General features: G+C 44.5%; 2 protein-coding genes across 2 annotated transcripts; one reads left to right on the top strand and one right to left on the bottom strand.

Annotated features, from left to right (window-relative positions):
• Positions 1-419: 419 nt before the first annotated feature.
• On the bottom strand, positions 420-18,405 carry C1H9orf43 (chromosome 1 C9orf43 homolog). The gene is made up of 14 exons (XM_048348440.1): positions 18,357-18,405; positions 14,135-14,330; positions 13,887-14,037; positions 11,851-11,902; positions 9,832-9,932; positions 7,836-8,091; positions 6,640-6,785; positions 5,829-5,979; positions 5,459-5,510; positions 5,019-5,152; positions 4,804-4,852; positions 2,511-2,584; positions 1,266-1,329; positions 420-1,056 (listed from the first exon to the last, which is right to left on the bottom strand). Exons 1-14 carry the CDS (start codon positions 18,396-18,398, stop codon positions 695-697), a joined length of 1,830 nt encoding a protein of 609 aa, XP_048204397.1. The 5' UTR covers positions 18,399-18,405; the 3' UTR covers positions 420-694.
• A 756-nt stretch (positions 18,406-19,161) lies between these two features.
• Pole3 (DNA polymerase epsilon 3, accessory subunit) lies at positions 19,162-21,258 on the top strand. Its single transcript, XM_048339676.1, has 4 exons — positions 19,162-19,348; positions 19,441-19,526; positions 19,888-20,006; positions 20,295-21,258. Exons 1-4 carry the CDS (start codon positions 19,283-19,285, stop codon positions 20,465-20,467), a joined length of 444 nt encoding a protein of 147 aa, XP_048195633.1. The 5' UTR covers positions 19,162-19,282; the 3' UTR covers positions 20,468-21,258.
• The last annotated feature ends 4,208 nt before the right edge of the window (positions 21,259-25,466 follow it).

Genomic DNA, 25,466 nt, shown 5'->3' with positions numbered 1-25,466 from the left:
TGGCCTAGTGGCAAGAGAGCTTGCCTTGTATACATGAGGCCCTGGGTTCAATTCCCCAGCACCACATATACAGGAAATGGCCAGAAGTGGCGCTGTGGTTCAAGTGGCAGAGTGCTAGCCTTGAGCAAAAGGAAGCCAGGGACAGTGCTCAGGCCCTAAGTCCAAGCCCCAGGACTGGCCAAAAAAAAAAAAAAAAAAAAGCGCTTCCAGGTTAACGTGAGTCCAGTACCATATACATGGAACACAATGAGTATTATTTGGTGGTGATATGGGCACCATCTCAAAAGAAATCATTTCAGGAAATGAGATGGAAATCTAAAACTACAACGGGGGAGGGGGTATCCGCATATCAGAGCTTCAGAGAAAGAGATAAAAGTGACCCAGAAAACAGATACTAAAAACAGAGAATGAATGAGTCCTTTGATTGTGCAGTAGTTGTGTTTAATGACTCAACTTATTCTGACCCTAATGGAGAAATCCCCTGTGTTTACAAGGGGCTGGATGCTCACTCGCTTGCTTGCTTGCTGAGAAGCAAGTAGCACAAATAAAGAATGCAGGATCTCTAAACCCAGGGCCTAATAAAAAGCTCCAGAGAGTGGAAGTCCCTCTCTCCTCCGCCCTGGGTCTAAGGCTGTTGCCTTCAGTATGCCAGTCATCCTGCCAGGATAAGGCTGCCCCCAGGTGGTGCCTTTGGCTATATCTCCACAGACTCCTCACTCGGAGGCAAGGAGGCTGAGTTCTCCTCTTCCTCCTCAGCTGCGGCCTGAATTATCCTCAATAGTTTGAGCTCAGGGTTCCAGCAACGTTCAGATGGACTCTCTGAAAAGTGGGTAAAGGCTGTCTCTTGGCCAACAACCCGAACTTCCGATACATCCTGCTCCATAGGAGTAGCTTCTCTGTGAGAATATTCTGTCTCCTGCTTCATCGAACTAGATTCTCTGGACCAGTGTTGCATCTCCTGCTCCATAGGACTAGATACAATGTGAGAGTATTTTGTCTCCTGATCTGTGGAACTATATTCTTCCTGAGTGTATTCTACATCAGATAGGTCAGGACCTGAAAGAAGATCCATTCATTAATTATACCTGTTACCTTCTCCCAAATAATTGGCAAGTGGAATACAGACAAGGAAAGGCTGGGTGATTCTAGGATGTCTGTGAAGGCTGAGGACTGTCTTCCAGGGAGCTAAGCCATCCAGGCCAACAGAGGCTCAGCTCTCCTTCCCCTCCGGCACTAATGAACCTTCCTCCATCCTAATGACTTACTTTCCGGAGTGGAGATGAAATCCAGGTAGTCAAAGTCATCCATCATTGGCTGTGAGATAGAATCCTAAAATTCATTGGAATATAATAAGGAAAGGTGCCTGGAGACCTTAGGACACTAAAAGGATTTTTCTAAAATATGCTTATCTTAGAGAAATCTAAGACAGGAAAAACCCAGCTCCCAGCATGCTTGTATCACACATACTTGGCTTTCCGGGCTGACCAGATGAAGCCAGAGCCCACTTCTCCCATTTCCCATCAGTCACCCAACGGTGGGCCATCTCCAAAGAGGCTGCCAATAGCTCCTCTGCTCCTCTCTACAATAGATGCCATCTATTTCCACACCTTTGGATCTGAACTCAACTGTGACTCTTCTGACCAACAAAGGGTGGCAGAAGTGACACTGTTTTAGTTCCAGGCCTACAACTTAACAAAGTGACTGCCAGGCTATCAACACGCTCAAACACCCCACACGGAGAGGCATCATGGAGAAGAACCAAAGGATCTTCACAGCTATACTGACTTTGGGCAGGAGTAGAATGATAGTCCACTCAACCCACAAATTCATTAGAAATAACAAATCCCACAGAGGCACCAGAGGCTCAGATCTGCAATCCCAGCAGCTCTGGAGGCTGAGAGCTGAGGATCACAGTTCAAAGCCATCCCAGGCAGTAATGCTATGAGATTCTCATCTCCAGTAAACTACTGAAAAGCCAGAAGTGAAGGTGTGGCTCGAGTAGTACAGTGCTAGCCTTGAGGGAAACAAAGAGCCACGGACAGCATGTAGGCCCTAGGTTCAAGCCCCAGGACCAGCACCTCCTTTCCAGAGGAAAGGGAGGGAAGGAGGGAGGGAGGAAGGGAGGGAAGGAGGGAGGGAGGGAGGGAGGGAGGGAGGGAGGGAGGGAGGGAGGAAGGAACGAAGGAAGGAAGGAAGGAAGGAAGGAATGAAGGAACGAAGGAAGGAAGGAAGGAAGGAAGGAAGGAAGGAAGGAAGGAAGGAAGGAAGGAACGAAGGAAGGAAGGAAGGAAGGAAGGAAGGAAGGAAGGAAGGAAGGAAGGAAGGAAGGAAGGAAGGAGGGAGGGAAGGAAGGGGAGGAGGGAAGGAGGGAGAGGAGGAAGGAAATAAAGAGAGAGAAGGAAAGAAAAAAGAATGAATCATCATGGCTTGGACTGTGGGGTGATTTGTTACACAGTAGGGACTAGATGAAAACGGGCCCTGGCGGAAGTCCTCACACCACACATGCTCACCAGTCTGGAAGCACCTCTTTTCTCCATCTGCTCCAGCTCCAGGTTACTTTCCCAACCTTGTGGAGTTGTGTGACCTAATAATCACAAAACAACAATCTTTTTATTGATGCTTCATATCCCACTATTGGACTTCTAATTGTTCCCTAGTCTACAGGTGACTCCCCATCCAGGGCAAGTTCAAACCTTAGCAGGGGACTCATGGCTCACATCTAGAATCCTAACTACTCAGGAAGCTGAGACCTGGAGGATCACAGTTTGAAGCCAGCCCAGCCAGAAAGGTCTGTGAGACTTTATCTCCAATTAACCAGCAAATACCAGACTATAGGCAGACTTAAGTAGAAGAGTACCAGCTGTGAGCAAGAAAGTTGAACAAGAGCCAGAAGCCCTGAGATCAAGCCCTGGCACAAATAAACAAAAACAGACCACACTTTGATAGTAGATGAAAATGATTTAGCCATCCTAATTTTTTTTTCACTTTTTGGTCGGTCATGGGGCTTGAATTCTGGGCCTGAGTGCTATCCCTGAGCTCTTCAGCTCAAGGCTAGTGCTCTACCACTTGAGCCACAATGCCACTTCCTGTTTTCTGCTAGTTAATTAGAGGTAAGAGTCTCATGGACTTTTCTGCCTGGGCTGGCTCTGAATTGTGATCCTCAAATCTCAGCCTCTTGAGTAGCTAGGATTACAGGCATCAGCCACCTGCACCCAGCTCTAAATTTGTTTTTGTTTCCGATTTCCACATACAAGGAAAAATTATATCTATTTATGGGATTCCATGTGATGTTTGAATACACTTGTATACTACGTTAGGTCTTCTGAGTTCTATTTATGATTCTTTTTACCTAGGGTTATAATCACATTTGCTACAGAATTAGAGATGATGGCAAAGTATGTGTTCAAATACCCAGGAGTCCCCCGTGGAGCACAAGAGATGGGCACTGCACATCAGAGCTGCAAGAGAAACTGGAACTCTGCTTCAGATCATGACTATTCCTCTTGCCAGCTTCAATAGCCAGAAAATGGCAGCTTCTGTGCTATCTCTAATGTACCCACATTAGCTTCTGAAAGTCTTACATTCCTTTTGCACCAGCTGTGTCCCTAACTGGTCCCTGAATGCACTCATCTTTTCCTTTCTCAAACTCCCTTTCTGTAAATAAACTTTTTCCAAGCTGTCATCAGAGATATCATGCTAAACGACAACACTTCAGTTGGCCCCTAAGCACTGGCTCTCACTTAGATGCATACTGAGAGGACTAGAAAGCTTTAAAGGACAACTGAGCTGGGCACCAGGGGCTCACACCTGTAATCCTAGGCTACTCAGGATGCTGAGGTCTGAGGATCATGGTTTGACGCCAGTCAAGGCAGGAAAGTCCATGAGACTCTTCTCTCTAATTAATCACCAAAAAGCCAGGTATAGAACTGTGGCTCAAGTGGTAAAGCATCATCAACCTTGAGCAAAAAAGCTAAGGGAGATTGCCCAGGTCCTGAATTCAAACCCTAGTATGGGCATGAAAAAAAAAAACAGAATAAAATAAATAAGATAACTGAGGCTTGGTTCCTAGTACCAGGAATTCTGATCTAATTGCTCTGGGGTGCAGCCTGACTACTGAATATTAACAGTATTAACAGCTTCTCGTTGGTGTTGGTGGAGGGACAAAGTTCAAATGCATGTGCAGTCTATGACAAGCTTCTACCTACCTTGGCTGGCCAGTGAAATACCCACAGCCAGGCTGAAATGATGTGTGTTTACTGAGCAGCCATGATCCTGCAAGATGGCTTTACACAGACTAGTCCCACTCCCAGAAATCCTTTTCCATATCAGGAAACTCAGACATATTCAGGATCCAATTAAAAAGCCATCTCTTCTGTGAATTCCTCAACTCAGTAAGGACAGGGCACTTCTCTAAGAATGTGACTCAAAGGGCACCCCAGTTACTGGCAAAACAGAGGCATCTAGAAGAGGTACAAAAAGCACCCAACTGAAATTTGAGAGCAGTAGTGGTCACTCCAGATGGAGAGCTGCTGGACAAGTCACCACTCACCCTGGACCCCTGCCCTCCCGCCTGTAATCCTAGCTACTCAGAAGGCTAAGATCTGGGGAATCACAGTTTAGAGCCATTCCGGACAGAAAAGTCCATGAGAGTCACCTCTAGTTAACCACCAAAAAGCTGCAAGTGGAGCTGTGGCTCAAGTGGTAGAGCGCCAGCCTTGAATGGGAAGCTAAGGGATGGTGCCCAGATCCTGAGTCTAAACAAAGGGGCAGGGGAGCAAGAATGTCAATCAAATAAATGCTTACTTGAAATCTTATGGTCCATTGAGTCACTCTTGGCTTCCTCTTCAGGATTCTAAAACCCAGGAGGACAAATGACATTAGAATTTGGGAAGTAAGAAAAACTTGCAAAGCAGTTGGAAAGACAGAACTTAACAGCTGTCTCCGTGAGCAGAGAGAAGCCAGGGACACCCCCCCTGCCCCCCGCCAGGACTTCTTCTCCCATACAGGCCTGCACTCACTTCCAGCTCTTGCAAGTCCTTGCATTTCTCCAGCTTCTGTCCTCTCTGTTTTTTAGCTGGGCTCTTCGCCTTCCACTTCTGAGGCTGATGCCACGCCTGGTGCGGTACCTGTGGGAGCTGCTTCTTCAGGAAACCTGGTAAGCAGAGGGTTAGCTCAATTGTCCTCTTCTGAGGGCCCACAACCCCCCCGCCCCCCCTCACCCCCCCTCACCATGGGGCTGCCTTCCACCGCCTTCCCTGCCCCATGACACTTTCTCACTGGTCAGGAGCAAGCTGAGGGTACAGCTTCCTGAAACTGGAGTTTCCTAAGTTCTACACATGGCCTTGAAGCCCTGTGGCCACAAACATAACTAAACGGGGATTGAGTTAAAAGGGGAGATGGGGGCTGAGGAGCAAGGTGGGGGAGGGGCCTGGAATTCCACCAGCACTAGCACCTCTTCCTTCTTTCTTCTGCCACTTCTTCAAATGTTCAGATTGTTGCAATGAACGCTTCTGAAGGAAAAGAAGGGCACTTACTCACCTAGTCAACAAGCATGTTTTGGAAACCCCATATTTTATGGGACCATTGCAAAGTCTATTGAGGAAGGAAGAGATATGGGAAAGGAAGAACAGAAGAAATGGAGACATTGTTCTCCTCATCCCTTCCCCCTCCACTGGCTTTCACCTACATACAAGCCCAGCTTTCTGTAGGGCCTGGATCCAGAGTGGCTGGATGGAGAGGGAGGGACTAAAAGCCCAGCTGTTTCTCTGCTAGGGAGCTGGCTTTGGATTTACCTGTGGGCCTCTTCCCTGGGGCCCCCTGGCTCTTACTTGCAGTGTGAGGCGGTGTACAGTTAGAAACATTTTAGAGGAAATAGCACTGTCAGGTCGGGTCTTTTTCAAGGGAAGATTCTTCTTCATCATGGTTAACTGTATCTTCATCTCTGGACAAAGCTCATCTTTATCCAAATCTGGCAAAAGGCTGAAGAGGACAAGCAAGATGGCTATTAGTCTGTAATAGCTCTTCCCCAAGTGTGTGGCTGAAGAGAGACACAGAACCAGGCAGAGAGACAGAGACAGAGGAAGGACTATAAATCTGAAGGCATTTCCACTTTGCATCTGTAAAGGTGCCTACAGGTGTTCATCCAGCAACACCTTCATGAGCAGCTTCCATATTCAGAGCTGCATTCACAAACAACACAGGTGATAAAATGATAGCACCCTGAGGACAGGTCATGTAACTCCCTTTTGCCACCAAGGAAAATAAAGCTGAAAGAAGCTAAATAGCTCATTGACATCCACAAAGCCAGTTAAGATTCAAAACGAAATTCAAAGGATATCACACTCCAAATTACATAGACCATTCTGCCTCCCCCTTATCCATAATCCATCTACACAAAATTCATTGATACAAAGAGAGGAGACCAGTGCCTACTTCCGGGTAGGGGTTAAATGACAGCCCACAGATGTGCTTAGCCCAGTGCCTAGCAGTTGGGAAGTGTTCACTAATGGTTGTGGCAAGGACTGCCATCCCTGTCTAAGACTTCAGTAGGCAAGTGGGGTGACAGCTTGCTCCCTGCCCTGCTTAGGGAGAGGATGCTGCTTCAATGTCCCCCAGCCTCACGGAAGATCTCTCCTTCACCTCTCCTTCAGCAGGTCCTGAGGTACCCCATCAAGGGCAGATTCGGACGTCCATTTCTCAAGCATGCATACTGGGGTAGATGGAGGAGGCACAGTGGCCACGGGACTTTTCAAGCCTATTGAGAGATGCCCGGGTGGCCAGCTTTCCTGGAAGAGAAACATTGGGAAAGAACTATCTCAAGCACTCTCTTGAAGCCCGTTTCTTCCCACCCACATCTTACCCTGACATGTGAAATTCCTTGTTTTCCAAGACCCACTCCAGCCAATCCCACTTCCTCTCCACCATGTGGACTACCTGTAGTGCTGTACTCCAAACATATGGAAATTAACTGTTTGTTGTGTTTTTTTTTCCAGAGAAGTCACTTGTTTATTCATTCAACAAACTAACAAGCTTGCCCAAGTGCTAAGTACAAGGCTGAAGAGGGGACAGATTCAACCAATGAAGTGGAGCAAGACACTGCTCTCATTGATATAAGTCTCTAGTGGCTCTGTGATTTATCCCAAGTCATAAACGGCAGAATTAGAGCTGGAAGCTCCTAGCCCACTGGAATTCCATCTTATCACTCGGAGAATAGTTTGTTTGGTTTTAGGGCTTGGGTCTTTTTTTTATTACATTTTTTATCTTTAAGTAGTTGTACAGAAAAATTACCATTCAACAAGTTAGTTTACAAGTACAGTGCATCTTAATCAGTGTCACCTCTTTCATCATTCTCTCTCATCCCTCTCAACCCAAACTCTCTCCTCAGTTTTCTTAAGTTTCATAAGATATACATTAAATATTATGACTGCTTTCTTGGGGAATAGTGTCTGTATCTGTGTGTGTCTGTGTCTGTGTGTGTCTGTGTCTGTGTGTCTGTGTCTGTGTCTATGTCTGTATCTGTATGTCTGTGTGTGCCAGTATTGGGGCTTGAACCCAAGGCCTAGGTGCTCCCCTTTGAGCTTTATTGTTCAAGACTAGTACTCAACCACTTGAAATGCTCCACTGCGAGCAACTTAGTGGTTAATTGGAGATAAAAGTTCCAAGGACTTTCCTGCCTGGCCTGGCTTTAACCATGATCCTCAGATCTCAGCCTCCTGAGTAGCTACGATTACAGATATGAGCCACCAGCAACTGATGGGGAATAATATTTAACTGACCAAAGGGCCCCCCAGAATACCCATCAGTTCCTTCTCTCACCTCTTCAAGGCACCCTTTACCTTCCCCCAGGGAGTAGACAGGGAAAAGGAGTCTGAAGAGGCATAGTAATTATTCCTGAGAAAGGAATTTCTTTGGCAGATTTGTTCATTTAGAGAGGAATCGGGGCTAGAGTAGGATGGGGAGACCTTAAAGGAGAAGAAAAACAAACCCAGTAAAGTAGTATCATAAAGGATTAGAGAAGACATCAAACTTACCCCTGGTAATTTCTCTTTTGCTTTCTTCCTATGCCCCAAATCGGGTGTCTTTTCAGCTGAGCTTGAAATAAGAAGAGCCATAAAGTATTTCTCAGAAATCTTCAAGAGAGGTAGCAAGGATATTTGTGAAAAATGACCACAAAGATTCCTACTTAGTACTCAAAGATGGCTGGCTGGAAGCCAGCAGTACCAGCTACCCAAACCCCTGCTATTAAATAGACCCCTCACCCTCACATCAAAATTCAGTTCCCCAATAGTTTACTGACACTAGTAATTGGCGCTGGCACCAAGGCTTAAACTCGGGGCCTCATGCTGTCATTCAACTCTCTTGCTCACAGATTCTGCTCTACCACTTGAGTCATACCTCCAGCCTGGCATTTGCTAGTTAACTGAAGATAGAGTCTCACAGGTTTTTCAGACCAGCCTACTTCAAACCACAATTCTCCAGATCTCAGCTCCCTGAATAACTAGGATTACTGGCATGAGCCATTGGCACCAACTTAGTCATTCATTTTCATGACAAATTTAAATTAGAAATTATATACTTGACATGATTATGTGTGTAATGTCTTCTCCTTCCCCTCATATAGCTCTAGGAGAACAGAGAGGAAGTTAACTTGATTCCTCACTGTACCCTTGCTTCTTATTCCAAAGGAGGTAGTCATATGGTCTAGAGGGCATTCAGACCATAGCCTACTGAGTAGATTATGAGTGTATGCCATGATGCCCAGTTTACAAGATCATTTTTTATAAAAAGAAAAAGGAAGGGCTGGGAATATGGCCTAGTGGTAGAGTGCTTGCCTAGCATGCTTGAAGCCCTGGGTTCCATTCCTCAGCACCACATATATAGAAAAAGCCAGAAAGTGGCGCTGTGGCTCAAGTGGTAGAGTGTTAGCCTTGAGCAGAAAGAAGCCAGGGACAGTGCTCAGGCCCTGAGGTCAAGCCAAGCCCCAGGACTAACAAAAAAAAAAAAAAAAGAAAAGAAAAGAAAAATGAATAAGAAGAAATCCTGTCACTTAAGAATATGAAAGCCTCAGTGGTCATCGATCACCAACCAAACACTTTTCCCATAGCTGTCAATCCTAGCAAGCCTTTGGGCCTTTGCCTAATGATCCCTGTCATGCTCTGCTGTGTACTCAAGTTCTACAAGCTGTTCATTTCATACCACTGTCCTAAGCCTGGGGGTTGAGCACAGAGATTCAAATGCTTCACTGAAAGCTCTTTCACTGGATTCCCTGGGTTACTTTAATAGAAAAAGAAAAACTTCCCTGCACTGGTGGTTCACACCTGTAATCCTAGCTACTAATCAGGAGACTGAGATCTGGAGATCTCGGTTTGAAGCCAGCCCAGGCAGATAAGTCTTTGAGAGGATATCTCACATTAACCAGCAAAATGCCAAACCGAAGGCATGATATAAATAGTAGAGGATCAGCCATGAATAAGACAACTAAGGAAGAACACGGCCCCAACTTCAAAACCCCAGTATTGCCCAAAATAAAAGATAAACTAGTAGAGAGAGAATTTATTTCTTAACCTTATTTCACAAATAACTTGACTCCTGGTTTATATGCCATTTACTGCTATGTAGATGTGACATGGAGAAGTCTCATAGCGTGACCTCATAGCATGAATAAAAATAGAATTTCAGGGTAGTAAGATGCAGAAGCAAGACACCATGCCCACTTTCTCTGCTTGGCCTCTGGCTGAACTGGAGATCACAAAAAAAAAGGCCTGAAGAGGACCAAGAGGAAGTTCAGAATATAAAGGCCAAAGGTCTCCAAGTACTAGACATGGTACTCACCTCTCTCTCTTCTCTACATCTTTTGGAATCCAGACTACAACCATATTTCTGGCAACTTCAGAGCAAGGTAGTTCTGTACCATTCAAATTCAATATTGAAAGCTAAGAGTAAGATGTAAGAAGATGGCTTGAGTTGTTAGGCTCTTGCTGGTACTCTACCAGGCTAAAATACTATGTTAATCAAGAAGTTTGATAGCTCAGTTGATCTTAAAGCATATGTAGGGGTAGTGAATGTGATCAAAGTACTTTTTGGGCATAAATAAAAATAGAATAATAAAACCTGCTAAAAAAGGTTTTTCAAAAGAGGAAAGGAACTGGGTACCAGTGGCTCATACCTGTAATCCTAGCTACTCAAGAGGCTGAGGTCTGAGGATCGTAGTTTGAAGCCACACCAGGAAAGAAAGTCCATGAGTTTCTTGTCTCTTATTAAATTACTCAGAAAAACCCAAGTGTGGAGCTGTGACTTAAGTGGTAGAGCAGAAAGAAGCCCAGGGACAGCACTCAGGCCCTGAGTTCAAGCCCTAGCATCAGCACAAAAAAAAAAAAAAAAGAAAAAAGAGGGGAGAAGGCATGGCACTAGTGTCACAAGACTATAATCTTAGCCATTTAGAGGCTGATATCTGAGGATTGAAGTTCAAGGCCACCCCAGGCAGAAAAGTTCATAAGACTTTGAGTCAGCAAAAAGCCAAAGTGAAGTTGTGGCTCAAGTGATAGAGTGCCAGTCTTGAGCACAAAAACAAGTCAAGAATGAAAATGTCAGATCCTGTGTTCAAGCCCCAGGATTAACACAAAAAAAATAAGTGAAATTAAAAATAAAAATAAGTGGGCTGGGGATATGGCCTAGTGGCAAGAGTGCCTGCCTCATATACATGAGGCCCTGGGTTCGATTCCCCAGCACCACATATACAGAAAATGGCCAGAAGTGGCGCTGTGGCTCAAGTGGCAGAGTGCTAGCCTTGAGCAAAAAGAAGCCAGGGACAGTGCTCAGGCCCTGAGTCCAACCCCCAGGACTGGCCAAAAAAAAAATAATAATAATAATAAATAAAAGTAAGTAAATAAGGGCTGGGAATATGGCCTAGTGGCAAGAGTGCTTGCCTCATATACATGAAGCCCTGGGTTCGATTCCCCAGCACCACATATATACAAAACGGCCAAAAGTGGAGCTGTGGCTCAAGTGGCAAAGTGCTAGCCTTGAGCAAAGAGAAGCCAGGGACAGTGCTCAGGCCCTGAGTCCAAGGCCCAGGACTGGCAAAAATAAAAAATAAATAAGTAAATAAGTAAAAGTAAAATACTAGAATAAGCCAGAGTAGAACAAAAAAAGATTAGATTACCTCCCCCTTAAACATTATATAAATTATCCCATGTTTTTGTTACAAAATCTGTTTCTTACCATGAATACTTTTAAAAGTTTGAATGTCACCCAGGAGCTGGTGGCTCAGGCCTAGCTACTCAAGAGGCTGAGATCTGAGGATCGCGGTTCAAAGCCAGCCCAGGTAGGAAAATCCCTGAAACTCTTTATTTCCAATTAACCACCAGAAAGCCAGAAGTGGACCTGTGGCTCAAAGTGATAGAGCACTAGCTTAGAGCAGAAAAGTTCAGGGACAGTGTCCAGACCCTGAGTTCCAGCCTATGATTGACAAATAAATGAATGAATAAAGAAATAAATGTATGTTTGAAAATCATCAGAGTATATGACCTTAAGGTCTACTTTAGTCTTGATATTACAGCTTTTAATTTTCTGACTGAGATGACTGTTTGCTTTGCTCCTGAGCAGGAAACAGAAGTCTCACTTATACAAATCCTTCACAAATCAATCCCGATTGTGCCTGGGATTCTGAAAATTAAAATAATATGCAAAGCTGTTATTATAGAGCCTAACACACAGTAAGTCACAATACTAGACAGTTAGTGCCATCATTATTCCAGCTATAGTGATCCTGAAAAACAATGTTAAAAGCAAACTACTTCTCACAAGTAAGGAAAAAGTGTAGAGGAGTTACCTTTTTGTTTCACAACTTACTTTTGGGAACTCAATCTGATTCATCGCATTTTTATCAGGTAAACTCTGAGGCCTAATGAAATGAGAATATTATTCAACTTTAAGATGTAATGAAATTCTGATACATAACCACTACATTAAATGAATCTAGAAAACACTATACCAAATAAATAAGCCAGACATAAGAAGACAGATGATTTCATTTATATGAGGTACCTAGATTAGGTAAATTTCAAAAGATAGGAAATAGAGTAGGGATTACTAAGGGATCAATGGAGAGATTGAAGGGTTATGGTTTAATGGATGCAGTTTCTGTTTGAGATAAGAATCCTGGAAATGGGTACTGGTAATGGTTGTATAGCATGGTGAATGTACTTAATACTAGTTAGTTGTATACTTAAAAATAGTGAAAACTGCCAAGTGCTGGTACAGGCTCAAGTGCAAGTACAGGCTCAGGCCTGTAATCCTAGCTACTCTGGAGGATAAGATCTGAGGAACACAGTTCAAGGCCAATCTGGGCAGAAAAGTCAGTGAGACTCTAATCTCCAATCAATCAGCAAAAATCCTGAAGTGGAAGTTTAGCTCAAGTGGTAGAGCACTAGCCTTGAGAAAAAACAGCAGCAAGCAATATCTCTGAGTGTTCAAACCACACACACACTACACATACATGTTAAGATTGTAGCCAAGCATGGAAATGTGGCTATAATCCTAGCCCTTGGGAAGCTGAAGTAGAATTGTGAGTTCAAGGCCAACCTGGATTATAGTAGAGCATTTTAAGCCCTAATGAGCTACATGACAAAATCTTGTCTAAAAAAGGGGGGTGGGGTGCTGGGAAATATGACTTAATGGTAGAATGCTTGCATCATATACATGAAACCCAGGGTTTGATTCCTCAGCACCACATATATAGAAAAAAGCCAGAAGTGGCGCTGTGGATCAAGAGGTAGAATGCTAGCCTAAAGCAAAAAGAATCCAGGGACAGTGCTCAGGCCCTGGGTTCAAGCCCCAGGACTGGAAAAAAGGAAAAAAGAAGAAAGATGGGAAAAATCATCAATTACGTCTCCCACAATAATAAAGATACTATCATTATTTCCTAGCTACTTTTATAAACATCTTAAGTTTATAAATGAGAGAATAATGCAGAAGTCCACAATAAATTTCCAACTTTCAGCCTGATTTGTAAAGCCCCTCTTTCATTCCTGCTGGATGGTCCGGATACATAGTTCAGTAATACTTAAAAGATTTCTTCTGCCAGACACTGGTAGCTCACACCTGTAATCCTAGCTACTTAGGAGACTGAGATCTGAGGATCACCGTTCAAAGCCAGCCCAGGCAGGAAAGTCCATGAGACTCTTATCTCCAATTAACCACCAGAAAAATGGCAAAATAGTGTTGTGACTCAAAATGGTAAAGCACTAGCCTTGAGCAAAATAGCTCAGGGACAGGGTCCTGGCCCAAAGTTCAAGCCCCACCACTGACCAAAGAAAAAAAGATTTCTTTTGTACTTCAAGCCTTTGTATATGCTATTCTTGTTGTTTAAAACTCTCTTCCAGCTCACCTCCCACACACAACCCCCACTCAGCAGAACGCTCAAACTTCAGATGTTGGCATCAATGCCATTTGTATAGATGAAAGTGCCCTGAATGAGGACTCGCCAGGCCGCTCTTGCCTGGCACTCAAAAGAAAATGAACTTCCTGGGAGAGAGCAAGGGAAAGGGTGACATTCTTCCAAAAAGAAACAAAAACACTAAGAAAAAGAAAAGACCTGGATTAAAGCTCCAACACTAGATACATATATATATATATGCGCAAAACTAATCCAAAAAATGAATTTTGTTCCTTAAACCACCCAGTCTATAGCTGCAAATTATCTAAATCCTAAAACATAAGCAGGTATGTTTTCTGTTTGTTTCTCTCTAATTAGTCACTACTTCTTTAATTGAATGACTATTTCCCTTTTCATTCAGATTTCTCAAAGACTACTATGAGGGTAAGGGAAAATCATAAAGTATAATTTGGAAACAGCAGTTTACTAAGGAGATTCCATGATAATTTACCTGCTGGGATGTTTGGATTTAAGCTTTGAACCCCGAGACAGTGAAGAACAAGTCTTTCTGAGGGGCAAGTGTGACAATCGTGGGTGGGCAAGTCTCTTGGTCTGCAAGCCGGAATCTGACACATTCACAATAGTGAGCATTGGGAGCTTTTCTGAAAAAGCAGACCAGAAGAAAACATGGAATATGTTGCATGGAGAAAGGGAGGCAAATAGACCTTGTGACAAAGAAGGCAGAGCTAGCTGATTCACCTTCTGCTTCCAGGGATTTGCCAGGCACTCGCATGATTCGAGGATGGCCCCTCTCGATGCGGCGCACAGATGCCCAGCATTGTGGGTGCTGACAGACAGCCTGGTCACAGGTGGTTTCATCCCACTGCCTGTCATCTGGCAAGTTCATAACCATCAATGATTTAGGACTAAGGCCAATCCTGTAGTTTTCTAGTCTCTGGAGAGTCAAGAATCACATAATTGGGGAGTATTATTATACAGTAGCCATGTAGTCTAGGTCCTAACTGGGATTCAAATCATAAAATATTTCTATGAAACGCATTTAGGTAAATGATGGTCCCAGAATAATCCAGGACTGGTAACAAGTATATATGAAAATATCTCAGAACAAGACCATTTAACAGCCAAATGTCTGGACTTAAGCAATCTGAGCTTCATTTTCCTCATCTGTAAAATGAGGAAAAGTCTGTCTTATTCATTACAAAACTTAGTTCATGGGCATTAAAAATGTTTTCATACAGTTCAGAATAAATGTTAGTACTTTTTCCCTTCATTAATCATCAGTGAGAAGGTGTCACCATTTCAGAAAGGCCTTATGAAATTACAACTGATAAAGTCACAGAAGTGGTTTGTTTTGGTTTGGTTTTTGCCAGTCCTGGAGCTTGAACTCAGGGCCTGAGCACTGTTTCTGGCTTCTTTTTGCTCACGGCTGGCACTCTACCTCTTGAGCTACAGCACCACTTCTGGCTTTTTCTGTATATGTGGTGCTGAAGAATCAAACCCAGGGCTTCATACATGCTAGGTAAGCACTCTACCACTAGGCCACATTCCCAGCCCCACAGAAGTGTTTTTGATGGCTCAAACTTTTTGAAGATGTGCTTTGGTTTTCAATATACTATAATTCCTATGAAAAAGGTCAGACATCCACCAGTTATGAATGGGTTGGTTCAAACTGTAAATCCATGGATTTGCCATTGCTTCTATTTACTGGTTATATGGTCTTAGCCAAGGGACTTCATCCCTCTCAGCCTGTTTTCCTCAGAAATAGATGTCTTAAAGAGCATTAAATGAAATAGTGTACTATTGTCTATCATATATAATAGGTGCTTGATAAATATTATCTTCCTCTTTCTAAGATTTTTTTTTTGGGGGGGGCCAGTCCTGGGCCTTGGACTCAAGGCCTGAGCACTGTCCCTGGCTTCTTTTTGCTCAAGGCTAGCACTCTGCCACTTGAGCCACTTGAGCCACAGCGCCACCTCTGGCCGTTTTCTATATACGTGGTGCTGGGGAATTGAACCCAGGGCTTCATGTATATGAGGCAAGCACTCTTGCCACTAGGCCATATTCCCAGCCCCCTCTAAGATGTTTTAGGTAACCACTACCACCTTATCCCCAAGAACTTTTTGTTCTTTTTTTTTTCATTTCTTTACTGTTAAAATGCTGTACAGAGGGGTTACAGTTTCATACGTAAGGCAGTATCCAACTTGTTACCTCCTCCCTCATTTTTCCCCAGCCTCCCCCTCCCCATTCCCCCCATGAGTTGTATGGTTGGTTCAAACCATATAGTTTGGTAAGTATTGCTGTTGCATTGGTTTGTCTTTTTATCCTTTGTCTCTCAATTTTGATATTCCCTTTCCCTTCCCTAGTTCTAATACACGTATATACAATATCCAGGGTACTAAAATGTTACAGTGACATCAGGGATAGATACCACAGGAAAGACAGACAAAAGAAAAAGGGCATAATTTCACATGGTATGTTGAAAATAACGTTTCCATAACTTGGAATTCATTTTGCTTAGCATCATCTTATGTGTTCATATGTACATAGATATTGAGCTATTGTGATCTTCCATTAGGACTATCCTAGATGCATATTATTACCAATGAGGGAAACCATAGAGTCTATGTTTCTTTGAATCTGGCTCACTTCATTTAGTATGATTTTTTCCAAGTCCTTCCATTTCCTTATGAATGGGGCAATGTCATTCTTATTGATAGAGGCATCGGATTCTGTTATGTATATGTACCATATTTTCTTTTCTTTTCTTTCTTTCTTCCTTTTTTTTTCCCAGTCCTGGGGCTTGGTCTCAGGGCCTGAGCACTGTCCCTGGCTTCTTTCTGCTCAAGGTTAACACTCTACCACCTGAGCCACTACACCAATTCTGGCCCTCTCTATGTGGTGAAGAATAAAACCCAGGGCTTCATGCATGTAAGGCAAGCACTCTACCACTAAGTCACATTCCCAGCCCTGTACCACATTTTCTTGATCCACTCATCTACTGAGGGGCATCTGAGTTGTTTCCATATTTTAGCAATGACAAATTGCACTGTGATGAACATAGTTGTGCTGGTGGCTTTGGTGTGGTCTTGCTTGTGATTTTTTGGTAGATGCCCAAAATGGGGCTGCTGGGTCATAAGGGAGCTCTATGATTAGCCTTTTGAAGAACCTCTACACTGCTTTCCAGAGTAGTTAAACAAGTTTACACTCCCACCAGCAGTGTAGTAGGGTTCCCTTTTGGCCAAATCTCCTCCAGCATCTGTTATTAGTTTTCTTGATAATGGACATTCTTACTGGGGTGAGGTGGAATCTCAGTGTTGTTTTGATTTGCATTTCTTTTATGACCAGTGATGTAGAGCACTTCTTCTTGGCCATTCTCATTTCCTCTTCAAAAAAATCTCTTTTTAGGTCTTTAGCCCATTTGTTGAGGGGGCACTTGGCTCTTATATGAGGCCTTTGTCTGTTGTACAGCCAGTAAAGATCTTCTCCCAATCTGTGGGCTTTCTATTTATAATGCAAGCTATGTCCTTTGCCATGCAGAAGCTCCGCAGTTTGATGCAGTCCCATTTGTCCAATCTTTCTTTGATTTGTTGTGTTTATGGGCCTTTACTAAGAAGGTTTCATCCTGTGCCAAGGAACCCCAGTGTTTCTCCTATTCCTTCTTGCAATGTTTTCAGGGTATGTGATTTTACCTTGAGGTCTTTGGATCCATTTGGAATTTATTCTGATGCAGGGTGATATGTAAGGATTTAGTTTTAGTTTATTACAGGTGTTGAACCAGTTTTGCCAGCAACATTTGTTGAAGAGGCTGTCTTTCTTCCATCCTATTTTTTTACCTCCTTTCTCAAAGATTAAGTAGCCATAGGTCTGCGGATTCATTTCTGGGTCTTCAGCCCAAGAACTTTTTTTTCTATACTAATACTGGGTCTTTAACTTAGGGCCTGGGCACCATTCTTTAGTCTTTTCCACTCAAAGCTAGTGCTATGCCACTGGAACCGAAGCTCCATTTACTGCTTTTCCATGAAATAATTGTATAATGGATTTTGCTGTCTGGCATGACTTTGAACACTAATTCTCAGATCTCAGCTTTCTAAGTAGGATTGCAGGTGTTCGCCACCTGTACCCAGTTTACTTTTTAAGGACATTGCCCATTTCACATTTGTTGAGTACAAGATGTGTGAGAAAACCTTGTTTTGGGGCATAGAAAGCAGTAACAAACTCCTTGTTCTAAACAACTTATAACAATTTAGACCAGATATAACCAATTATTGGCCTGGAATTGCACCTGACCTATGACTTATTCAGTAGGCACTTTGAGCTAGTGTTTTAAAACTGGAATAGTCTATTATGTCCAGATTTCTGGCTCCTCTTAGATCAAAATGTCTGGCTGGCAACATGGGGTGACTGGAACCGAACAGCTACTGAGGCTTTAAAGCAGGTCTGTTCTGTCCATGTGCAGAGTTCTCCACACTAGACCAACCGTCTCTAACTGAAGCAGTTTCCATGGGACTTTATCATTGTAATGCTCTGTTGCTTTTCTCCAAATAGGGAGAAAATGTAATCATGTCTCCACGGAAAGCAGGAAAACAAGAGCCTTAAGACGATGTGTTTCAAGGAGGAGCAAAGCAGCATTAAAATGTTCTCAGTAGGAGAATGAAAAATGAAAAAAATATGAACTAGAGTATGTGTCCAGTGCTGGAGTGCTTGCCTACCTAGTGAAAGGCCCTAAATTCAATCCCCAGAATGGGGACAGGGAGGGGAGGGCGAGAGGCCGACATAAAAATAATACAACTTAAAACGCCAATGCAAAACCTGGGTAGTGATTCTGACTGGAAGGGATGATGCACGATGAACAAAATTCATGAACTAAGAAGTCAATACAGTGTTAACAAGGGTGACTGTTGAATGCCCATGTGACAGTTGCATTGCTCTTTGAAGCTGCCGCCTCCGGTCTCTGCGTTACCTGTCCAGACTGCACTGCGCCCCGAGGTTTCAACAGGTTCATCTTGTTATGTCAGCGAGCTTACTTCACGCTAAAAGCAAGAACAACAAAACTACGGAACACTTCATGCGATCATTACAAAGTTTCGAGGCAAGAAAGGATGAACAACAGCTCCGGGAGATTTGAAAGGGGGGGGAATCAAAAAGCCCCCACCCTCACCCCTTTTCAGGCCACACGAGGATCAAAACAGATAATGAATTCTGCAGGGACGCCGGCGGCCAGCTCCCTCGGGGCGGAGGGAAATCTCCGTCCTGACAGCCACTCCCGCCCGCTTTCAAGGGGACCCGCCTCCTGCGGGAAAGGCCCCGCCTATCACCAGCCTCCTTCAGAAAAGGCCCGCCTTCTTCAGGAAAGGCCCCGCCTATCAACCCGCCTCCTTTAGAAAAGGCCCCTCCCAGCCGGCTCGGCTCCGGACACGCCTTCGTCGCTCAAGCAGCTGCCCGGACCTGTAGTTGCCAAGTAGCAGCGCAAAGCACGACGGGGAATGAACGGAAGCCTCACTGAGGCATATTTCGTTGGACGCGAAAGCGCCAGACATGGTAATGATGTGAAGCACAAAAAAAAAAAAGAGAGAGAGAGAAAGAAAGAGAGCGAGCCTGGGGGGGTGGGGGGGAACGTGAACGCTACGCTGACTCGGACGGAATCCCCAAGGGGCCAAAACCGCTGAGGTCTGGAAAGTTCAGCTGCGCCGACGACTCGAGGCGGGGGCGGGCCTAAGGCCGGAAGGAAGGCGTGGCGCGCGGGGCATTGTGGGGACGCGGCGAGCAACGTGGGGTGGGACGGAAACCTCGGAGGGCCAAACCTCAGCGACGCGGGAAGTCCAGACGCTGAGGTACCCTGAAGCAGGAGGCCCGGGGCGGAGAAAGCTCGGGGCCCCGGCGGTGGCCATGGCAGAAAGGCCCGAGGACTTAAATCTGCCGAACGCGGTCATCACAAGGATTATCAAGGAGGCGGTGAGCTGCTGGGGTTAGCGGGGAAGTCGGGGCGGGCCGGCGGGAAGCCGGGCTCGGACTGGCGTTTGTGCTCATCTCCGCTGTCCTCACAGCTCCCGGACGGAGTCAACATCTCCAAGGAGGCCCGGAGCGCCATCTCCCGCGCCGCCAGCGTCTTCGTGCTGTATGCCACATCCTGGTGAGTGCGGCCGAGCTACCCAGAGGCTCGGCTGGGGCGCAGCGGTCGCCTGCCCCCATCGGTGGCCGGGCATACACAGACTCCGGTAGCGAACCCTAGGAGGATAGAGCCACCGTCCTCCTGCAGTTTCCACAAGTTCTGGAGCCAAGTAAACATAATTCCTGCCGTCGTCCTTTGTGCTTGGGTGTGGAGTGGGAAAAGAAGGACTTACTCGATTCACACCAAAGCCCCAGTACACGGCTCCCCCGTCCCTCCTCTGCGTGTACCGGTTCCCATCACTCCACACCCGGCGAGAGAGAGGGAGAGTCAGCCAGCCAGCCTCTGACGTCTTGTGACCCTTCCCTTCCTTCTTTTCTTACAGTGCCAATAACTTCGCCATGAAAGGGAAACGCAAGACGCTCAATGCCAGCGATGTGCTCTCCGCCATGGAAGAGATGGAGTTCCAGCGTTTCATTACCCCCTTGAAAGAAGCTCTAGAAGGTATCCACCCTTCTGTTTTCGGAACCACAGAGATGTTCCTCCTCTGTGCTCTGATCACCTAGTCTTGAGGTTTCCAGTATACCTTACCTTGAAGTCCATTAAGTCAGTACTGGGGTTGACCCCACACAGATGAGTTGGTACTGTCTCAGTTATTTGGGAAGCTGAACTCATTATTTTCCCTCTGTGCCTCCGTTTTTCTTAATGTATGATGGAATTAGCTGCTGTGTTGTGTGGTCCACTAAAGTGCTTCCAGTTTTGTCTTCTAACCCCATTTCTTTTTCCTAACAGCATATAGGCGGGAGCAGAAAGGCAAGAAGGAAGCTTCAGAGCAAAAGAAAAAGGACAAAGACAAAAAAACAGATTCAGAAGAGCCAGACAAGAGCAGGGATGAGGACAATGATGAAGAAGAAGAAAGGCTAGAAGAAGAGGAGCAAATTGAAGAGGAGGAAGTAGACAACTGAATAGAGTAGGTTGGGCAGGATGGCATTGTAGAAGATAACCACCTTGAAATGTCTTTTTATGAAGCTTTTTCCTTCTGGGTAAATGGTCTTAGGCATAAGTGCCTGAGATCAATATAAAAACTTAATAGAATGTTCAAAACCAGCTCTCCCAGACTCAGAGCATCTGAGTAGCAGAATCCTATTTTGTGTGATTGGTCTGAAAGTTAGGACTTTTTAGTAAGGAGGATTCTGAATGCTAATTAAATTGGCCAAGTGACATCTTTTGTTTACTTAAGTGTACGTTTAGGTAGTGTTTTGATCCCCTGTCTTCCTGTCCCTCCATAAAAGTAATAATTTCCATGCTGCTGGCTGTGTTCCAGATCACAGAGGCAGTGAAGGCTCAGGAAAAATAGGGGCTTTGATTATGTCAGCCTGTGTTTGATTGTACAGTATTTGGCAATAGTAGCTTATTAAGAATGGCCAGGTGGCTGGGGATATAGCTTAGTGATAGAGCACTTGCCTGGCAAGTGGATGGCCCTGGGTTTCATCCCTAGCACCAAAGAAAGAGTAGTTGTCTGAATGTTTCAGCTCTGGGAAACTACTAGAAAGCTGGGAGAATAATGAAACCCAGTCTGTCATCTCTTTATTTGACACAGTATTTGGTTTTTGCTAGGTCCAGTTTGCTTTGCTTGCAGCTCTTCTTTATCACCTGTCCATTTGACTTGCTGGGGTAGCTGCACTCTGGGTACTTATGCCTTTAAAATAGCAGTGTAGATTGAAGTTGGTCATGCAAAAGTGCCACTGTGGTCTTAACAGAACACTTGACTTAGTGCTACTGTACCTCACTGCCTACCACTGTATAGCTTTAGGATTGTCACCTCCTGGGAGGTGTAAAATCCCAGGCTTTCTCTTTCCCATATCCCAGACTGGGTATGACTTTGCATTCTCTTAATTTGTGACAAGCTCTAGACTTTATTTCTCCTAGACACAACTTTCTCTCTGTCTGTGTTCCTCTCTTGTTTCTTTTTACCTTTCTGCTTTCTGTCACCACTTTTACTCACTTTGCTGGTCTAGGGACTTTAAGTATCTGCTTGACTCCCAAGGTGCAGATTCTTCTGATTCCTTAGTGTCATGTCTTAAAAATGGTTTTATAAAACTCAACCTTAAGGGAAATCTGACGGTGCTCAGGAATCACACACACACACACACACACACACACACACACACACAAAAAAAAAACTTCTCCAGGCTGGGAATATGGCCTAGTGGCAAGAGTGCTTGCCTCGTATTGAAGCCCTGGGTTCAGTTCCTCAGTACCACATATATAGAAAATGGCCAGGAGTGGCACTGTGGCTCAAGTGGCAGAATGCTAGCCTTGAGCAGAAAGAAGCCAAGGACAATGCTCAGGCCCTGAGTCCAAGGCCCAGGACTGGGGGGAAAAAAAGAACCTCCTTTAACTGTTTTTAAAGTAGCTGTGTTGACTTTTCTTAGCCTTCTCTTCCATTCAATACTCCAAGCATGTTCTTGTCTTACTTGAGCCCTTGGGGTTGACAGGTAATGTAATATAGTTGGACACTTGTTAAGTGAATACAGTGAAATGTTTGTTGATAAGTGACTGAAGACTTTTGAGAAGATTGTAATGCTTTGTATAAATAAAGAACATTCTTGTTTAAATTGATGACTGTTAGAGTGGTTTTGAAGAAAACCCACTGATCGTGTCCCATACAGTATTTGGAGTGTGGACTGGGCCAGTCCTTTGTAAACAAATATTAGGTCTTACATCATCTTGGATGACCAGTAGATGTTACTCTTCTAATACCTAAACAAATGTTTTTAGTGACTTCTTCAATATTTGCTGTGTCTAGGAATCCTTTAAATGCTTTCAAGAATTAAATCTTAAATCCTGTATAGTAGCATTGCTGTTACCTCATTTTTTTTATTTTTTTATTTTTTTGCCAGTCCTGGGCCTTAGACTCAGGGCCTGGGCACTGTCCCTAGCTTCTTTTTGCTCAAGGCTAGCACTCTGCCACTTGAGCCACAGTGCCACTTCTGGCCATTTTCTATGTATGTGGTGCTTGGGAATCGAACCCAGGGCTTCATGTATATGAGACAAGCACTTTTGCCACTAGGCCATATTCCCAGCCCTCATTTTTTTATTTTTATTTTTGGCCAATCCTGGGCCTTGGACTCAGGGCCTGAGCACTGTCCCTGGCTTCTTTTTGCTCAAGGCTAGAACTCTACTACCTGAGCCACAGTGCCACTTTTGGCCATTTTCTACATATGTGGTGCTAGGGAGTCGAACCCAGGGCTTCATGTAGATGAGGCAAGCACTCTTGCCACTGGGCCATATTCCCAGCCCTGTTACCTCATTTTTTAACGTGTGTGTGTGTGTATGTGTGTGTGTGTGTGCTGGTCCTGGGGCTTAAACTCATGCTGTGGGCACTTGTTCCTAAGCTTTTGTGCTCAAGACTAGCACTCTACCACTTGGAGCCATAGCTCCATTTCCAATTTTTTGGTAATTAATTGGAGATAAGAGTCTCAGTTTCCTGCCCAAGCTGGCTTTGAACCACAGTCCTTAGCTCTCAGCCTACTGAGTGGCTAGGATTATGGGTGTAAGCCACCAGCACCCAGCCTTAACCTCTGCTGTTTTTTAATCACAACTCTACTACCTCTCCAGTCTACAGAGCTTCCAGATCTCAAGTCAAATCATAAGACACGTTGGACATGAAGGCACATGCTAGTAATCCAAGCACTCCAGGATCATTGAAAGTTATGTAACAGCCTGTGTCATATGCTGAGACCCTATCTCAAGAAAGATTTCACACAGCTTCAACCCAGTGGTTACCTCAGGTGATTTTTTTTTTCCCCTTTCCATAATCAGAAACATCCTTTCTTTTTTCTTTTATGTCGGTCATCGGTCTTGAACTCTGGGCCTGGGCCCTATCCCTGAGCTATTTAGCTCAAGGCTACTTGCAGTTTTCTGTTGATAAATTGGAGATGAGAGTCTCACAGAGTTTCCTGCCTGGGCTGGTTTTGAACCTTGATCCTCAGATCTCAGCCTCCTGAGCAGCTAGGATTACAGGTGTGAGCCACTGGTGCCTGGCTAGAAACATCTTTTCTTAACTCCCACTCACACCAGTCCAGGCTAATCCCTGAAGTATCATCTGGACTCGTGGTTTCCTTTGAGCTCAGTTTCTAGCCTCATCTCTGCATACCCTAGTTTCCCCTGTGTATTAGTTGACCAGTGGATCCCCCCGGCAGCATGACTGGATTACAATCCCTACCTGCTTCCTATGAAATGAAATCTGTAAGACTAAGGCAGGCTCAGCACCATCTATTTTAACTACCCTCCTAATATAATGCTTTTTGTGTTCTAGTCAAGAATGAGTCAGAAAAATGCTCCATATGAATTTTGTTAATCCTGTTTTACTCCTTACCAAACTTAAAGAAAAGGGCTGGGAATATGGCCTAGTGGCAAGAGTGTTTGCCTCATATACATGAAGCCCTGGGTTCCATTCCCCAGCACCACATGTATAGAAAACGGCCAGAAGTGGCGCTGTGGCTCAAGAGGTAGAGTGCTAGCCTTGAGCAAAAACAAAGAAGCCAGGGACAGTGCTTAGGCCCTGAGTCCAAGGCCCAGGACTGGCAAAAATAAATAAATAAATAAATAATAACCAACTTAAAGAAAAACATGTTGCTGATTTAAAGCTACAGAACTTGCCAGCTGAGAGAAATCTTGGGATAGCCATCCTTTTTTCCCAAACACAATCTATTTGGATGTTAAGGATTTCTATCCTAACCCATTCAAAACTACTTTTACAACCTAGTCCTGTGTTTTTACCAATGGGAAGTTGAGGCTTTTTAGAGACAAAAGATTTAAGATCTTACCATTAATTTATGAAAATTGGAATCCCGTCCCAGTGGTTTTTGGCCTGGCTTTTGGCTTTTTTTTTTTTTTTTTTTTTTTTGCCAGTCCTGGGCCTTGAACTCAGGGCCTGAGCACTGTCCCTGGCTTTTTTTTTTTTTTTTTTTTTTGCCCAAGGCTAGCACTCTTGCCACTTGAGCCACAGTGCCACTTCTGGCCGTTTTCTATATATTTGGTGCTAGGGAATCGAACCTAGGGCTTATGTATACAAGGAAAGCACTCTTGCCACTAGGCCATATTCCCAGCCCTGGCTTTTTTTTGGGGGGGGGGGGGCCAGTCCTGGGCCTTGGACTCAGGGCCTGAGCACCATCCCTGGCTTCTTTCCGCTCAAGGCTAGCACTCTGCCACCTGAGCCACAGCGCCCCTTCTGGCCGTTTTCTGGCTGTTTTCCATATATGTGGTGCTGGGGAATCGAACCGAGAGTTTCATGTGTAGGAGGCAAGCACTCTTGCCACTAGGTCATATTCCCAGCCCCTGGCTTTTAGTAAACATTTTGTCTTGGGATAATTTTAGATTTACCAAAAAAAGTTACAAAGAGTAAAGAGAACGATATACTCGTCATCCAACTTTTTCATGTTAACATCTTACAGAACTATGGTACTCTTGGTCAAAATTGACAAAAAGGGCTGGGGATATGGCCTAGTGGCAAAGAGTGCTTGCCTCATCTACATGAAGCCCTGGGTTCAATTCCCCAGCACCACATATACAGAAAACAGCCAGAAGTGGCGCTGTGGCTCAAGTGGCAGAGTGCTAGCCTTGAGCAAAAAGAAGCCAGGGACAGTGCTCAGGCCCTGAGTCCAAGGCCCAGGACTGGCAAAAAAAAAAAAAAAAAAAAATTGACAAAAAGTTGATCTCATTATTCTGATATTTCACCAGTCATTTATATCCTTTTTCTCTTAACAGCAATGTGTAGAATATCAGATTGCATTTAGTGGGGGGAGGGGTGTTCAAGAGTTGAAAAGAAAAATCACAAAACATAAAATTAAAACATTTTTAAGTCAACAGTTTGGTGTTATACAACCACTACCTTTCTCTTCAAGATATTTCCCAGGCCTTCATTACCACCAAACTGCTTTCTGCCTCACTTCTGGTCCC

This window comes from Perognathus longimembris, chromosome 1, assembly GCF_023159225.1.
Source record: "Perognathus longimembris pacificus isolate PPM17 chromosome 1, ASM2315922v1, whole genome shotgun sequence".
Classification (NCBI taxonomy): domain Eukaryota; kingdom Metazoa; phylum Chordata; class Mammalia; order Rodentia; family Heteromyidae; genus Perognathus; species Perognathus longimembris.
The sequence above is the reverse complement of the archived record's forward strand: the minus strand, read 5'-3'. Positions and strand labels throughout refer to the sequence as shown.

What these genes read in the sequence shown, in the direction of transcription:
- C1H9orf43 (XM_048348440.1), bottom strand. Translation starts at nt 18,398, where the DNA reads ATGAACCTGTTGAAACCTCGGGGCGCAGTGCAGTCTGGACAG. An exon ending in CAAATCCCTGGAAGCAGAAG is followed by an intron (nt 14,038 to 14,134) that starts GTGAATCAGCTA and finishes CTGCTTTTTCAG; the next exon opens with AAAAGCTCCCAATGCTCACT. An exon ending in AAAGAGGTGCTTCCAGACTG is followed by an intron (nt 1,330 to 2,510) that starts GTGAGCATGTGT and finishes AATGAATTTTAG; the next exon opens with GATTCTATCTCACAGCCAAT.
- Pole3 (XM_048339676.1), top strand. Translation starts at nt 19,283, where the DNA reads ATGGCAGAAAGGCCCGAGGACTTAAATCTGCCGAACGCGGTCATCACA. An exon ending in GTGCTGTATGCCACATCCTG is followed by an intron (nt 19,527 to 19,887) that starts GTGAGTGCGGCC and finishes CTTTTCTTACAG; the next exon opens with TGCCAATAACTTCGCCATGA. An exon ending in CTTGAAAGAAGCTCTAGAAG is followed by an intron (nt 20,007 to 20,294) that starts GTATCCACCCTT and finishes TTTTCCTAACAG; the next exon opens with CATATAGGCGGGAGCAGAAA.